This window comes from Pelmatolapia mariae, linkage group LG2, assembly GCF_036321145.2.
Source record: "Pelmatolapia mariae isolate MD_Pm_ZW linkage group LG2, Pm_UMD_F_2, whole genome shotgun sequence".
NCBI lineage: Eukaryota > Metazoa > Chordata > Actinopteri > Cichliformes > Cichlidae > Pelmatolapia > Pelmatolapia mariae.
In genome coordinates, this window is record NC_086228.1 from 7,646,971 (window position 1) to 7,664,208 (window position 17,238).

Consider the following 17,238-nt stretch of genomic DNA (forward strand, 5'->3'; position numbering starts at 1 on the left):
AGTGGCTACATAGGGTCCAAGTTTCCAGCTTCGTCATGATCCTGTATTTCAGGTCAGCTCGTCTTGCACTCAGTGCTCCTTCTTTCATACTTGGGGGCTTGGTACCCAATCTCCCCCATAACCTGACATTCTGGCTCCCCCTTGCCGTAGCATTTGTGTTGTATCTCATCAATCTCCAGTTGTGGTAGCAGTTCTTTCTTCCGAATGTTAAACTAGTAGTTGTTTCGTCATCAGTCTGGATGTTGGGTATCGAAAATTCCATAGGTCACACCTCCTCTTCATGTAACCTCTTCCGTTGGGGTTACTTTCGTAGTAGCATTCCAACAGCCCTGTTCTCATCTCTTGCCACCTTGTGCCTTCTTCCAGTAGCCCACTTCTCATCACCTGACGAGGACCTTGTTTACTCGGGCGATGTCCGAGACGGTAGTACGGCTTCAATTATCTCTCTCTCACTCACACTTGACAAACCAACATGTATATAAACAACAATATACCCTTGTGTTTGGGGGAAACACTTCCCCCCTTACAGTATTGATGACTGCACGTGTGTGTGAGGGCGTGTGCTGGAGGCAGCGTGACCTATAATGTATAAGATGAGTCACACATTTTCCTTTTTTTTAAATCAGCCTATAAAAGGATTTCTGTCTTTTTATAGACCTCTAATGAACTAGTCACAAGAAACTAAATTTGCTTCACACACACATACACATGTGCACACAATGGTGCCTGGCTTGCCTCAGTTACATCACACAGACTGTTTAATACAAACAGGCACCACACTGACTGCACGTGTTGATGCTTATTTTGCTAATGACAAACACTAGGCACATAAATGACCGAGCTAGTTCTTATAAAAACAGCAGCAAGGAAATTTCTGAAAGAAACAACAAACAAAAGATTATTTTAAGCAACAGCTGTGATGATATCTGTAGCTCTATGTGTGTTTACAGGGAAATAGCTGACTTATCAAGAGCATACCAGAGGCTATTATTCTCAAGCTTCCACTTTCTGATAGCTTTCAACTGTACATGAGCGTAATATGATATGATTTGTGTAGTGTAGAACTGGGGTCGCTGTAGCTCAGGAGGTCAAGCAGGTCACCTATTAATCCAGAGGTTGGTGGTTCAATCCAAACCTCAATGCCAAATATCTTTGGGCAAGATGCTAACCCTCAGTTGCTCTCTGATGCCTCTATCGGAGTGTGAATGTTAGATAGTAAGCACTTACGTAGAACGAGCATAGAAAAAAGTACTTGGATGAATGAGGCAAGTTGTATAAAGCGCTTGGAGTGCTCAGTTCGAGTAGAAGAGTGCTATATAGGGACCAGTCCATTCAACATTCAGAACAACTTCCAATTAGCAGCTACATCATGATATTTTTTGGATAACAAAATTCAAACTGAAGACAGCTACCTTGTTAGTTAGTCCAAAAATCCAAAATGTAAAATCAACTACCCATTTCTTTCCCCAAGATTTACAAAAATCTTGAATTACTTTTGTGTTTTTTAACCAACATTTGTTAAAAGTTTTAGTTATGATTGCTACAAACCATGGCCATTTTTTCTTACTCTAAAATTTTTTACAATACAGCTTTGTGCTTTTTAATAAATGTCATTTAAAAAAAGAGAGAAAAGAAAGAGAGATTGTTTATATATCTAACAGTTCATATGCAGCTTACAACACCGTGTGACTGGTTACAGATAATGTCAGCACTGTCACAAAGCTGCAAGTCTGGACTTTTAATGCTAATGTAAAACATATCTATTCAGTCTTGTTTTATGCATATCTTCTCACCATCATTAGCCCCATCTTTACAACCACTTGTGTATTCACTAAAAATTGGACAGTCACAGGAGGATGCCTGTGTTTTGTGGCTGATGGGAGCTTGAATGTGCTGCCCGAGGGATTCTTGGAAATGGTCGGATACAGCAGTTGTCCTCTGAAGGGCAGAGACTGCAATTTTCCACAGAAAGATGATTATTTCCAAGAAAAAGTTGTTTGGAAATGTTTGAGAAAAAGAAATTAAATTATAGGGAGTGGACAAAATAACAAGAGGAGAGAAATAACACGTGTATAATGCATACATCATTCTGCATACAAGCTGTCCGGTTTGAAAATGCATATTTATGTGGATGACCGTAATCCAATCAAATTCATGGTCCACAATTAACTGAAGGCTTACTTAATTTAATTTTCTTGTGTGGTGTTTCCTGTGATTTACATTTTTTATTCACCACTTGTGATCTGTGGAGTACATTACTGAGTACAGCACTGTAATGAGCCAGGATTGCTGTCATTTACTAGCTAGTCCCAAAGCCATGAGTCTGTTTTAAAAAAGAACCCACAAAAGATAAAACAAACAAACAATAACCAGGCTCAGTGCATCATGACATATTTGCTCATGTCACCAAATAATATAGATTTGGACCTTGAGAGGCTTTTTTGCTTGAAGCAAGACTTTTGCTTTGGTTTTAGTTCTTTTTCTTTATCACAAAATCTAAAGCGCTCTGCTGTTTTACAGAGGCTTGTCAAGCTAAAGTCAGTCATATTTTTACTAGTGCTGGTTCAGATCCTGCTTAAACATTTGCTCAAACTCAAAAAACCAAACACATCCTTCAGGAAACCTGTTTGGAAATAAAGGCCTTTGCATTTCCAAACAGGAAATGTTGCCTCCAGATACCCTCAAGGTGTCTTCTTAAAAATCCCAGGTGGTTTACACATGTTTATGTTGTTTCTCGTCATAAACACGTAATTCTGGGCTTCATTTTGCTCACTTAGTTTGTTCTTTATCTTGTTAACTGAAGTGTTCCCGGAACTCGCCCATCTGCTTTTTCCCGTCTCATTATGAACTCTTCTTCTGCACCTATAAAGCTGCTAGTTTCTGGGAAAGAGTCACATCTGTTTGTGCATGTGGTTTGTGTGCGTGTGGACCACAGCTGATTTGATTCCTCCTGAATGAAAGATTCAACGACCTTCTTTATCGATCGTACCAACATAGGTCAAATCGGGTCAGTTAGACAGTCTTAACGTTCTTTTGTTCAATAAATTTCCAGGTCTTACAGAAAACATTGAACTTAGGAACCATTTTGGTCTTACAGGGGCTATCCAGGATTACTTTCTGAAGAAATGGCAGGCTATAAGTTATAAGACCAAACTTGTCAAATTGACGTAAAAGCAACAACAGAAAAAGTCATATGTTTGGTTCACAATCAATAGGCTGCGTGAACATGTTACACCATGCTAGGAGAAAAATGCTGACTTTTAAATATCATATACTTGGAATAGATCCCATATGTTTTACTCTATTGAAGTGGTTTTGATTTCTGAAGGACTATTGATTGACTATTGAGTTCAGGAACCCCTTTCAACATAGACTTTCATTTGTGAATCATTTTGATACAAGAATTTACTGGTGTGAGCAAATGAATAAATTTCATTATGCCATTGAATGTGGCAAATATTGACATCCCACTGTAAATTAATATTTCTCTTCTTTTCAGACCTGAGGAGGGCAACAACTGAACCTACGAGGATACAAATATTACACTTAACAGCATTGCAAGCACACACTGTGCTTTTTGTTTCTCTCCGAGTGGCACAAAATGAAATCTGACAGCCAGCGTTATTGACCACGCAGCCTTAATTTGATGCACATGCTCATGTGAAGCATTTATGAGTAAATCTAATATTCTGATGACAGATACAATGGAACCTATAATGATTGTAGCAAGAGTCGCGTGGGCACTTTATGATAGACTGTACAAGCCAGGTTTTCCCCCGAGAATTGTGTAAGTGTGTCTCAGTCCAGGTGTCTGTAATGTGATTAGAAACTCTGGATGCACACTGAGATTTGTGAATGTGTTGATTATTCTGCACAATGTTTTCTCAGAATCTTGTTGCGTAATCATATTTTGACGTGTGTAGAAAAAGAAAAATCTCCCAATCCGTACTCAGATTTCCAAGTATGTAGAGATTTTTCGGTGCGTAGAATGAATAAATATAAAGTACTGAGGCACAGTGCAGACTAAGTGGGGTGGGGTCACAAATATGCACAAACATTTGCAGCTCAACAAATGCATTTTGTCAGTGTATATTTTCAAATTTGTTCACACATTAGATTTTTTTCATGGATGTACATTTCTGCACCGACATATTCTGAAAATTTCCAAATTATTTCACAAAGATTATTAAGGACACAGTGGTTGAGACACAGTTTCACAGCTCTTCAGTTACATTTGCAAATATCGCTAGAGTAATACTTCCTCGTATGACACATATTAAGAGTGTAATAAAATAAGCTATTTATTTAATAATTTTTACTGTCAATAAGACAGAGCAAATAAGTAAAAATGTGAATAAATAAATGCGAAGCCTAAAAAGTTCACTTTAATTGCTTATCTCTGTTACAAAAATGTCATGCATAACAGCTGTTTTATTAGCTTGGCCTGTGCACCCAGTACAGTATAGAGCATATGAAATTTATAGTGATCAAAGTAAAACCCATATGACATAAGAGAGTCATGAATCTTAATTACAAAAAAAGAAAAAGAAAAGGTAATTCATGTCCTGGGCTAAATGTTGTATACAAGGTTGCCAGAGGTTGCCAAAGTCAAATATCTTGTAAAGTTCAGGTCAGTTTATTTCCTGGTCATGCTACACCAACACTTTTACCATGATTACTTAGATTTTGTCCATCTAAACTTTGTCTAAGCACCAAGTATTCACCAATGTCCCTCATCAAACTGTCATACTGTAGCTTTACTTACACAGCTAACACCCTGATTGTAATAACATGTAATGACATTTGTCTTGATGCATGCTCAATTATACAGGTAAGAAAATACCAAAAGGTTGATTCTGTTCATCTGGACGTAGCGCTTTCGATGGGAGAAACGTTTCGTAACTCATCCAATGACTACTTCAGTCTCAGCTGACTGCAGGTTTTCCCAACCTTATAAACAGTACATTTTCATAATAACTGAAGCCAGCCCACTGAATGAACAATGGGCTGTGATGTCAGTTCTTTGATCTTCAATATGAAATTGCCATTATCACTGATCAAAGACCACTGATCAATGATCAATACACCTACAGGCCAGTGGACACCCTTTCAATGATGAGTATGTACACATTCTGGACAGGGAGGAACGCTGGTTTGATGGCGGAGTCGAGGAGGCAATTTACGTGAAAAGGGACAGACCATCTCTGAATCGAGGAGGGGGCCTAAGGGTACATCTTTTGCCATCTAAGAATGCTGTGATTGCAGTCATTCCCCAACTCTCTGTGAATGGTACTCATGGCCATTAATCAATGGTCATGACAATTTGCATACTAATGATCAAGGAACTGACCTCACAGCCCATTGCTCATTCAGTTGTGCTAGTTTCAGTTATTGTGCAAATGTACTGTTAATAAGATTGGGGAAACCTACAGTCAGCTGAGACTGAAGAAGTCACTCGGATGAGTGACGAAACGTTTCTCCCACTGAAAACGTTACGTCCAGATGAACAGAATCAGCCTTTTGGGATGGAACATTACATCAAAAATCATGGCCCTAACATTATCAGATTTTGTTGTCATAAAGAAAAGCAAGAGAAATGTTAGTGCGATGTTGAGAGGAATTAGCTTCTATGTTTTGTATGTGTACCTGGTGCCAGGTATTTCAAAAAGGAATATTAATAGATTAAAGGACAGCTTGTAATAATTCTGATGGCTACTCACAAATATGATTGGTTTGTGTGTCCGTATTGTCATGTGCCACAATAACAAAAATCACGCTTGTGATTGCAAAATACCACAGGCACTTAGTCTTTAATAAATAGTAAACATTAACTTCTGTTTCATATATACATGTATTGTACAAGAAGACTTGTAGATGCAGTTGCCGCACATTAAATGCACAAACAAAAAACTTTTATACAAAAACAATAAAGATAACAAACTGGCCTTCAAAGTTTTTCTTTGGATAGAGATACCATAAGCCTTGCATACTTTCCTTTTAAATTTTTGTAGTTTTCCTATAGAAATAAATGCATGAGGGACATTGCTTTTAGCAGCAGTGACAAACAAAGCACCCTTGAATGTAAAAATCTTTTAATAAAAATGTGTATTTTTTCTTTTTCTCTGGTTATTTTTTTTGTACTGCTTACCTTAATGACATATTATAATTTACTATTTAAGCACCAAGTATTCGGCAATGTCCCTCATCAAACTGTCATACTGTAGCTCTACTTCCTGAGAGATAAGTAACTGCTCTGGAAATGACAACAGAATCCAACCAGTGTAAACTTTTGCAATTTAGTTTGCAGTTAAGTGAAATAGAAGCTAAATGTCTGCTTTGCGTATTGGCCACTCAACTGAAATGTATTCATATTTGTACTGTGCAAACTGCAGTCCTGGGCTGTAATATGAAATGGGATGAAAATTTGGATTCTAGGTGGTAGATTTTGTTGCCGTGCGAGTGTCAGTACAATTGTACATTTTTTTTAATCTACATTATCACTGAATTCTTAAGCAAAACAAAGGCTGGTTTAGGGAGATAAAAGCCGAGCTTTGTAAAGTGCTGTAATACTGGATGTACATTTTTTTTAATCCCTTCTGCTTCTCTTTATTGTGTGTGCACAGGCAAGGCGATTTGCAGCAATCGGTACCCTAAAGGGCTTTACTCAAAGCAACTGTGCAAACATTTGACTGATATGACAGCTTTTTTTTCTTTCTTTTTTTGGTGGAACTACCCATTAGAAAGCATTGCGGCAGATAAGCGGTGTTTTCAGACAAAGTGTTCATCTCTATAAGAGAAATGATAAGGCTTGGTTTATTGTACTGCGTGGCCTCTCTTCATCCTCAAGAGAAAGTTTCGCTTCTCCTCTAGGAGCTCCTGAATGCGTTTGTTCCTGGTTCTTTCTCTAAGGTTGATCCGATGCTTTGGGATCAAGTTGTTCTGAGAGATGTCGCTCTCCGAGTTGATGACCCTGCTGTAAAAAACATCGATCGAGTTGTCTTCACTGTTTTTCTCAGCACTTCGTGGTGGCCTTAGAGTGGAGATGGTGGTGGTGAGGGTTGTTGGGTTTGCCTTTGCCTTGGTGGGAGGTGAGGCAGTACCTGTGTTTGAAGATGCTGTGTCAACAGGTATATTCGCAGGGATGTACTCCGCCTGATCCAGCCAGGGTGAAGAGCTTAGCTCTGTCATGTCATCTCCATTTATGATTGGAAATGCCATGGTGAGGCTGTCCTCTACCACCATGGTGTTACTGACCACTCCCACATTTCTGTAGGACACGGTGATGTCATCGCCACTGGGATTGCTACCATTGTCTTCTGAAGAGGGAGGGAGAGTAGTTGTGTAATAACGTGTTTTCTTTTTTGGATAAGTCTTTACCACCTTAAATCTACTCTTATCAACTTTGGCTTTTGAGTTTATGCCACTTTTGCTATAGGACACTGTAATGGCATCACTACTGGGATTGTTATCACTGGGGACTGAAACATCAACACTTTTAGTCACTGGCACAATGATGTAAGTCACGGCTTCACTGGGCATTGTGACATCCTTGACAAAACTGTTTTCAGTTGGCATTACGAGATCATCAAAAGTACTTAGTGTTGTTGTTCCAGCATTTGCACTGTCATCATACCACGATTGAGTTTGATCTGTAGCTTCCATGCTATTACTGACATATGGGGCATTGATTCTTGATTTAGGGAAAAGGGAGATCATTGCTGTACCAGTAATGCTTGAAGAAATAGTAGAAGAAAGATCCTCTATTGGGTGCTGCCGACTTGAATAGGGAGGGAAAGTAGTTATGTAATAATGTGGTTTCTTTTTTGGATAAGTCTTTACCACCTTAAATCTACTCTTGTTAACCTTGGGCTTTGTTAATACGTTTGTGCCGCTTTTAGTGTAAGACACTGTGAAGTCACCACCATCGCGATTGTTGCTACTGGTAACTGAAACGTCAACAGTTTTAGTCACTGGGACATCTATGTAAGGCATGGCTTCACTGGGCATTGTGACATCCTCGACCAAACTGTTTTCAGTGGGTATTATGAGATCATCGAAAGTACTGAGTGTTGTTGGTCCAGTATTTGTGCTGTCATGGTACCACCATGGAGTTTCATTTGTAACTTCTATGTTATTAATGTTGTATGGCACATTGATTTTTGACTCAGGGAAAAGGAAGCTTATCGTTGTACCAGTAATGCTGGGAGAAATAGTAGAAAAAAAGTCCTCTGTTGGTGGTTGCTTGGTTGAAGGAGGAGTAGTTGTGTAATGATGTGTTTTCTTTTTTGGAAAAGTCTTTACCACCTTAAATATATTCTGATTAACTTTTGCCTGGGAGTTTAAGCCACTTTTGGGTGCTGGTTTTGGGTTCTTTGGTGGCTCGTGCTTTGTAACTTTTATCTTTGGTTCAGTTTTCTTTTGAGTATTGGACTTTGGTGGAGCATCTTTTTTAGGGGAAGGTTTAATTTTTTCCCCTGGAGTCTTTTTAGGGGGTTTATTTGCTGAAGCTGCCTTTTTGGGAGCAGTGCTTGATGAAGTAGTCTTTTTTACTGGAGTAGTGTTTGGTGGAGTAGTCTTTTTTGGAGACGTGATAGCAGGAATAATCTTTTTGAGGGTAGCGTTTGATGGAGTAGTCTTTTTGGGAGCATTGTTTGATGGGATAATCTTTTTGGGAGAAGATTTTGATGGAGTAGTCTTTTTTGGAGAAGTGGTCAATGGAGTATTCTTTTTAAGAGTAGTTTTTACTGGAGTAGTCTTTTTGGGAGCATTGTTTGATGGAGTAATCTTTTTCGGAGTAGTGCTTGAAGGAGTAGTCTTTTTCGGAGTAGTGCTCGATGGAGTAGTCTTTTTCAGAGTAGTGCTCGATGGAGTAGTCTTTTTCAGAGTAGTGCTCGATGGAGTAGTCTTTTTTGGAGATGTGTTTCCCGAGGTAACCTTTTTTGGAGTACTGTATGACTTCTTCTTGGGATTGAGCTTTGGTATAGAGGGTTTTCCTGGAATGCTTTTCGGGGTCGTATTCTTTTTTGGATTCTGCTCTGTTGGACTTGTCTTTTTCAAGGTTTTCTTTGGCGGAATAGTCTTCTTAGGCTTGGAGTTTTGTAGGATGTCTGTCTTTTTACTGTTTTCTGCTGGCTGTGTCATTGGCAGAGTGGTTGTTGTTGTGTCCATTTTCAAACCAAATGTTACTGGTGTATTTGTAGATGTGTGCACCAGACTTTCAGTGCTGTTGTTTATGTCTGGAGGAGGCAAAGGCAGAGGATATGTAGTAACACTGCGAATGGTTGTGGACTCCCTGGTGATTGCTATGGAAGAAGTTGTAGGGTAACCAGGGCCCCTGGTGGTAGCCGGTGAATGAATGGTAATCATTTCTGCGGTACTCAGTGGGGTGGCATGAGGAGCTGTAGGGGCAGATGTAGGAGGATGAGCAGTAGATGCTGAACTAATGGTAGAAACTGATGTGATGACAGCTTTGGAGGGTTGTAAGGTGGTGAAGCCAGAGCTTGGGATGCTTGTGGTTGGAGGAGATGTAACTGTGATGGATGTGGCTCTGGGGGTGGAGCTGGGGACAGGCACTATGTTAGGGACATTGCTGCAGGATTCGCAGCATATGCGCTGGTAGTCCGGTAGAGAGCAGTAGCGCTTCAGCACCTCCATGCGACAGAAGACAGACCGGTCTCCATGACAACGGCCTGTAAACAAAAAAACAGAAAGCTGAACAGAGAGGTAGAAGCTACGATAATATGTGTGTGTGAGATTGCTCTATGCTAAAGAATGTGAACAAAACTATATTGTTACAAATTGGCATTACTCTCAAGTTACGCATACATAAATCCATGCACATGTGAGTGAAAGTGCGTGTTGGTTTCACGCTGTTAGAAGTACAGTAGTAAAGCCAGACCACTAGCAGAGGATGCAGGAAGGAGAAAAAAGGAGAAAAATCCACACATCAAGAGCATTGATGAGATTCATCCAGAGCAACTGAAATGGGAAAATAAGGGTCGCCAGTCTTGTGTTGCACCTATAAGAGATCAGGATTTTTCATCTAATTCTGGCTTCTGCTCATGTGTTTCTTCATTTTTTTCAGACGTGCAACATTTTCAGTTCAATATTAAGTCTACCACTTGACTTGTACCCTTTTTGTACCATGCCAGTCAAAAATAACTACTTTCTTATTGCAGTGTATACCAATCTGACAAAAAAATCTAACCAGTGAACATTCCCATTAGGAGAAAGATCACACTTTTTAAAACGATTTTTATTGATACAACTTTGCTTTTGAGAATGACAGGAACTGAAACAATGAGATGTACGCCCCGCCCTCCCCTCTCAATATATAGATATATTTTTTTTCTTAAGAAAAATAATTCAACTGTATCGAAAGTTACAAGTTCACAGTCACTTTGGTAAAACACTTGATTACTTGGAAATCAACCAGTCAATCTGTTTATCGATTGAAGAAGAAAAAAACCCAAAAGAAAACAAACAAAGATGAAATACATAAATGATATTTGCTGCTTAAATAAAATACATAATTTTCATGATGATGTAAAAACTGGAATGGCACATTAAGTGTCATATGAAACATTTACAAAACATTAATAAAATTTCCCTGATAAATCAAAGTGCATATAGACGCAGTGCACGTAGTCCATCTGAATGTTTCTTCAACGTTAGCCAAACGTTAGCCAGCCCCACGCAGCAGGCCAGTGAAGCCACGAAACAGTTACCCATAGTATAGAATATTATAGAAGAAGATAACAGTCATGAACATTATTAAATACAGTCAACACCAATGTTATATACAGTATCGCACTGCTAGGTCTGGCTTGGTCTCATACAGTCCAACTCCAGCAGAAGGAAACCTTGGATAGCTCGCTACATAGTCACAACAGAAATATGTGTTCACAATACAATGACAAGTCTGAAGTGTTTTTTTTTCTTTCTTTTTCTTTTTCTTTTTTCTAGATGCCACATGTGTCAATACCCTAGGCCCTTGGAAACCCTTCCCAGTAGTCGGACATTGGTCCAACATCATCTTGGTAGGTTTGATGGTTGGCGGGTGTGAGTTTGTTACGTTGGTTTGAAGCTGCCTCTATTCCGAGTGAAACTTTGAATGAGTAAAGCCATCTCTTTCACAGATAAATGCCATTACATTCAATCCAAGATAAGGCATTGTTCATGTTTTCAATGTTCACCAAAATAAAATGAGATCATCGGACGCTCTAAAATCAAAGTTTATGAGGTATTTCTGTATCTGATCGCAATGTGTAAAAGCCCAAATGATGAAGCACCCTCTCACACACACACACACACATGCACGCGCGCACACACAGAGACATACACAATCACACAAACACGCAAAGATTAAGGACGCTCATTCATCTAACGCATACATCCTCCCAAACACACATGCACAAAGACGCGCACCCACACCCACACACACACCAGTGCACTCACGCACGGATCGATACAAACACACAGGTGATGGACGCAAATGTGCATGACAAAACGTGATCCTGGCCGTAAAGAAAACGAGAAGCAACAGTAAACCACTGATCCATCTGAGAAAATGGAGAGGCAAATAACTGACCAAGTCCTGCATAATATAGGTCTAACCCTTTCCCCCAAAACACTTTACCTTTATTAAATATTCATCTGTATTCATGTAAAATCAATAAAAAAATACACATAACAGTCAAGGATCTAAGCGATCAATAGCAGTCCAAAGATTTTAGGCAAATAAGCTACAGCTTATTCATGGTAAAACATTATTAATATTATTGTTACTCATATAGATTTATATTTATAGTTATATATAAATACAAATATATTTATAGATGTATTTGTTTAAAGTCTGCAAGCACAAATAAGCTGCATTTATTGAACTTTTGTATAACAGTCAAAGAGAGGATGGCTGATGATGAGGTGAAATGGGAAGCAACCTCAATTGGTCAAACTACCCTGTTTTTTTTTTCTTTCTTCTTTTTTCTTTTCTTTTTTTTTTTTTTGAGTCGTCACCTCAGAAGACCCTCCCACAAAAATCAAAAGGTTTACTGACTTCACTTCCTGTCCCTGTGCTGAGTTCCTGTCAATCTGAGAATGGAACGTGGGATGAGACACCATTCTCATCCCCAAATGGAACCAATATGTCAGATGAGCACTTTAGCAAAGATGTCCTCAGATCACATTCACAGTAAAGCTTTCATATTATATATATATGTATATATATATTTTTTTTCTATATAGATATTTATACCTTTTCTGTTTATTTTGACACCTGTTTCTCCCCCACATTGACAATGCGCTACAAAAAGAAAAAAGCGCAGCTGCATGATAGCACGCAGCTAGCTCGCGCAAATCACGGCCGCCGAATGCAGAGGGGGGGGGGTCCCCTCGCACGTGAACGGCTCTTCGACACATCTCAGGAGATGCCAATGAAAACCTGTTCGCCTTGCCACTACGAAATCCTTTTCACATCAAATTTTTTGTTGATCTTTTGAGTTTTCGACTGGCCAGCGGTTACAACACAATGCTCCACAAAGGAGACAGAGAGAGAGAGAGAGTTAGAGAGACAGAGAAAGAGAGAGAGAGAGAGAGAGAGAGAGAGAGAGACAGAGCAAGAGAGAACCAACTAGCACACGCAGGAGCCAGAGACCTCCCCCAGTCAGAGCCGTCTCAGACACAGAGAGAGAGAGAGAGAGAGACAACATCCCCCCCCACCCAAAAGAGAAGCGAAAGCTTTTGCCGCTCGCTCACGGGCGTGGCACAGGCACAAGGCTTGGGGCAGGGGGCGGGTCAGGGGGCCAGCCGGGGCCGGCCCTGCAGGGACAGGAGGACAGAAATGGGCAGGGCCCAGCAGAGGACAGACATGCAGCTGCAGCTGCTGCTGTGGAGGCCAGGCTGGGAACTATAGAGGGAGGTTTTACGTGAGGAGATCTTCGGGAAGTTGGGGTTGGGGCGTGACAGCCACTGGATCAAAATGTTGCCGTTCTTGTTGAGGTCTGGTGGGCCCTCTGCAGAGAAACATGGAGAGAGGCATGGAAACGTTAAGAACGACTATAAGGGAACATGTGCAATATGTAACAATTTTTTATCCTTATCCTTTTAATTCTTTTAGCACCCAACACACCTAGCTTCTGCACTGATGCCAGGGGCTAAATCTAGTTTAGTTTTATCTGTTTATTAAATATATTACGCCTCCAGAATGTGTCTCTGACATTTCAGCTGAAGCTACGACTGAAATCGGTTCAGTTTGAACTGACATATTTACATGCAATGACAGCGACCTTGTGACAATTTATTACATGGTCATGACACATAATGCGTTGAAATTATATGTGTATTATCATGCCAACAATACCAGCTGAAGGCCATTTTCAAGCTTTACCAAATTACCTGTTGGTGACATGAGCAGAATCTCCATACTCAGACTGCATGGCGCTTGTGTAATGGTGGCTCAAAGCAAGGCAAGAACAGGACTCTCACACTGTGGACTATTGCCCCTGTTATGCTGCCATTTTGTTAGATATTTATCACATAGTTCTTACTTTTTTAATCTTGATTTGGTTAGTCAAGCAGTTTTACTTCATCTTTAGTTACATATTTAGGCAAGTAGCTGGTTAGGAGGAGAATGCTGTCACAGAAATAACTGCATGTAAAACATAAAAAAAGAAACATGGTGTTGTGGTAACCATAGGCACTATACAAAAGATGGACACAGCCCCTCACTGATTTGTGGAGTACCCTTAGTGTTGCCATCTTGGTTTTTTAAAAACTGAATGTAATCTATTTCCAATTCTGCATGTTCTACATGGAGAGAAACAAAATATATCTATAGCACCACTTCATTACGTACATCTTTTCAACTGCTCATTAATGCAAATATCAGTTCAATGCATTTATGCATGTACACATGGTCAAAACCAGTGAGCAGTAGTTCTCTGAGAGAAAATGCTTTGTTGATGCCTTTTGAGTGCTTTAAAGTGATAGGAAGGTAACAGTAACTCAAATGAACACTTGTTACAACCAAGGTATGCAATGAATACCTCTCAATGCACAACACATTAAATCTAGCAAATGGGCTACAGCAGCAGAAGACCACACTGGGTGCCTCCACAAGTCACACAGTCTCACCAAAACTGGACAACAGAAGATTGAAAAAACATCAAACATGGCTGGTTTGTTGAGTTTCAATTTTTGTTGAAGAATTCAGATGGTAGGGTCAGATGTTAGTGTAAACAACATGAAAGCATGGATCCATCCGTCTTATATCACTTTTCAGGTGTGGGGACACCACAGCCAGATTGAGTATTATTACTGACTATGACCATCCCTTTATGACAGCAGTGTACCCTTTTCTCTGATGGCTGCTTCCAGCAAAATACCGTGCCATATTACAAAGCTAAAATAATCTCAAACTGGTTTCTTGGATATATTAATGAGTACACTGTACTCAATTGTTCTCCACAGTTACCAGATATCAATCGAATACAGCACCTGTGGGATGTGGCGGAATGAGGAAATCACATCATGGAACTGTGCGACGCTGCCATGTCATTATGGCCCAAAATCTCTGAGAAATGTTTCCAGCAACTTGCTGAATCTGTGCCATGAAAAACTAAGACAGCTCTGAAAGCAAAAGGGGCTCAAACCAAGTTCTAGCAAGGTGTACCTAATGAAGTGAGTACCCTGGACATTTTAAACCTATAAAAAATACTCACAGGGTGGGCTCGCACAACACTTACTGGAACATGGTGTCAGGCGACAAACTCTTATGGTGTCTGGCTTACTGTCGAGACACAGGCCGATGGTGTTGTCCCTGGTGTGACACAAAGCCTGTCTCTGCTGGGTCCCATTACCACATGTCACTGAGCACTAGGGATACAAGAAATAAACACACACAATGCAAAAAATCACCACAAACTACTTACAAAATGTGAATAAAGTGCAAGCATCTTGAAGGCTCTAGTTTAGCCCACATACCTGTGACCACGGTCCAACTCTCCACTGGGTGGGGCAGGGAAATCGGTTGCAGGATCTGCGCGACTCTGGACGGTTGTCGTTGCAGTGTTTGTTGTGGATAGCACGCGTTGTGTTGTCATCCGAAAGCTGGACGCAGCTCACCGATCGGACTTGCATGCCCGTCTTTCCACATGGCTTGCTGCAGTTCTGCCACTCCCCCGTCACCCAGCTGGAGAATATATAACAGCAAAGAGAGGAAAGAGCATCGAGGGCCATCAAAACATATCAACCACAAAGGAGAACAAAGGGCGACCTGAATGCAGAAAAAGTTGCTTTAATCCGAGTGTGGATTCCTACTGTAAGTCATATTTTCACAGATGTTGTGCTTCTCATGTGAATACATACATGGGAGGAGGGCAGGCCTTCTGGTTGCAGTCCCTCATGTCACCTCTCGGTTTCATGTTGGACTTGTTACAGAACCTTTTATGAACCATCTTGCTGTCGACTTTTCTTCTGCAGCCGTATCGCAGGTACTGCTTTCCTAAAAAAGGGTGGAAAATCGGACATCATATAAGTCAAAGAAACAACGGTTTCACCATGAGAATTTTCTTTGTTCTACTGTACCTCCACCACAAGGCTTAGAGCAGTAAGACCATTTCTTTGGGGCCCATTCATAAGCGCTGTCCTCCACTAGCATGTTGTTCTGAATTCCAGAGTCAGAGTCTGTTCTCATCAAGTACTTGTACGACAAATTCACATCCTCATCCCCGTGTAATTTCATCTAAAATCCGACAGATCATCACAAAATTAATGAAGGAATCAAAATAATGCATAATTTCAACCACAAAATGTGATATTATGAGATTATTATGAAATTTAGGTAACTATAGATTCAATTTTAAAGTCATGTTGTTGCACACCATGATCAGAACTCCATGTCTGAGAGGCCCGGTTGACTGAAGGGTCTCCTTGTCATTGTCATTCTCATATTCCCACTCCACCCCCTTCTCTATGACCGAGTAGGATTCTGGCTTCTCCATGTCCCCGTTTATGAAGAACTGTCCTGATGCCACATTTTTCACCACTGCAGATGGGAAAAAAATTGACAACACTGCAACGAGCAAATCTACATTCCAGTATCTGGCACGGAAGAAAAAACAAGCTCGAATTTAAAATACCTAGAGTGTGCGAGGTGGCTTTCAGCTCTTGGATCAGTAAGTGCCTCGTTCCTCGGGGGATTTCGAGAACTTTAAAGAACCCTGAAATAAAACAGACATCTGGTTTGTGCCAAAAAGTCAATTTTACTGTTTCATACCAAAGAACTGCACCAAAGCCAGTAAAGCTCCCTTTCTAATTTCAATTAAATATCCTTGCACACTACTGAAAATCCTTTCAGTCGTGATTATTTTCATCCAGGGAAAACATCTGATTCTGAGAATTTCGCTGTTATAACATGGAACTCTCCCAACACCAAGGGTTAGATAATACTGTCATAAATATTAGGTTATGAAGTGATTGTTGACGTAACTTCTTGGCAATGCTCAAATGGAAACATGTGAGCTTGGATTTTTACTGAGGTTTGCGGCAATTTTAAAACCTTCCTCTAGAGGGCGATGTTTAACCAAAAGCTAAAATAAAATAAAAACAGAGAGTCCAGTATGACAGACACCAGCCAAATGTTTATACTATGCTTACCAGAATGACAGCTGGCTGCTAGACTGGTAGGACTGAGTCAAGTCTCCTCTATGAAACGAATTAAGGGTTATTCAGTGTGTTAGTGGGTTACCTTGTTTCTTGGCGTTACGTGAGATGGTGTCTTTGAAGATTTTGCAGCTGGAGTTGTCACCTCCACACACTCCACAGTTGTCCTCCTGCTCCGAGGAGCCGACCACTCCGTCACATCCCACTTTCTGTTAATAAAGAAACGTAGAATTTGACACATGCTGATCTCAGCACGTGTGCGGCTGTCTTTCCACACGCATGCCCCTCACCTTACACTCCGCACCCACGCAGACACTGTGTGGGTCCTTGTATGAGCACCGCGTACCATCCAGGACCACTGTCTCCGTGAAGACTGCGGTTCTGGTCTCCTTGGACTGACAATGCAGGTAGCAGCGTTTGCTAGCTGGAAAGCGGACAAAAATGAACATAGAGAATGAAAACCACTATCTAAGTGATTGTCACAGTGTCACCCCTGTGATCTGACTTGAAGATTTCATGTTTACAACCGACATGCGATTATTTTTATGCTCTGAATAAGCTCTCTGTGAGTCAGCA

General features: G+C 40.4%; 1 protein-coding gene across 3 annotated transcripts in view; it reads right to left on the bottom strand.

Annotated features, from left to right (window-relative positions):
• Positions 1 to 5,647: 5,647 nt before the first annotated feature.
• The window catches only part of LOC134640529 (A disintegrin and metalloproteinase with thrombospondin motifs 2-like), a 136,276-nt gene continuing 124,685 nt past the window's right edge, over positions 5,648 to 17,238 (bottom strand). For all 3 annotated transcript variants that reach the window (XM_063492401.1, XM_063492409.2, XM_063492416.1), the window contains 10 exons: positions 16,953 to 17,086; positions 16,748 to 16,871; positions 16,140 to 16,220; positions 15,882 to 16,045; positions 15,586 to 15,742; positions 15,367 to 15,502; positions 14,983 to 15,190; positions 14,745 to 14,874; positions 12,927 to 13,013; positions 5,648 to 9,689 (listed from right to left, as the gene is read on the bottom strand). In XM_063492401.1, the coding sequence (XP_063348471.1) occupies positions 6,814 to 9,689; positions 12,927 to 13,013; positions 14,745 to 14,874; positions 14,983 to 15,190; positions 15,367 to 15,502; positions 15,586 to 15,742; positions 15,882 to 16,045; positions 16,140 to 16,220; positions 16,748 to 16,871; positions 16,953 to 17,086 (4,097 nt within the window). In that variant the 3' untranslated portion in view covers positions 5,648 to 6,813. The remainder of the gene's footprint in view (positions 9,690 to 12,926; positions 13,014 to 14,744; positions 14,875 to 14,982; positions 15,191 to 15,366; positions 15,503 to 15,585; positions 15,743 to 15,881; positions 16,046 to 16,139; positions 16,221 to 16,747; positions 16,872 to 16,952; positions 17,087 to 17,238) is intronic.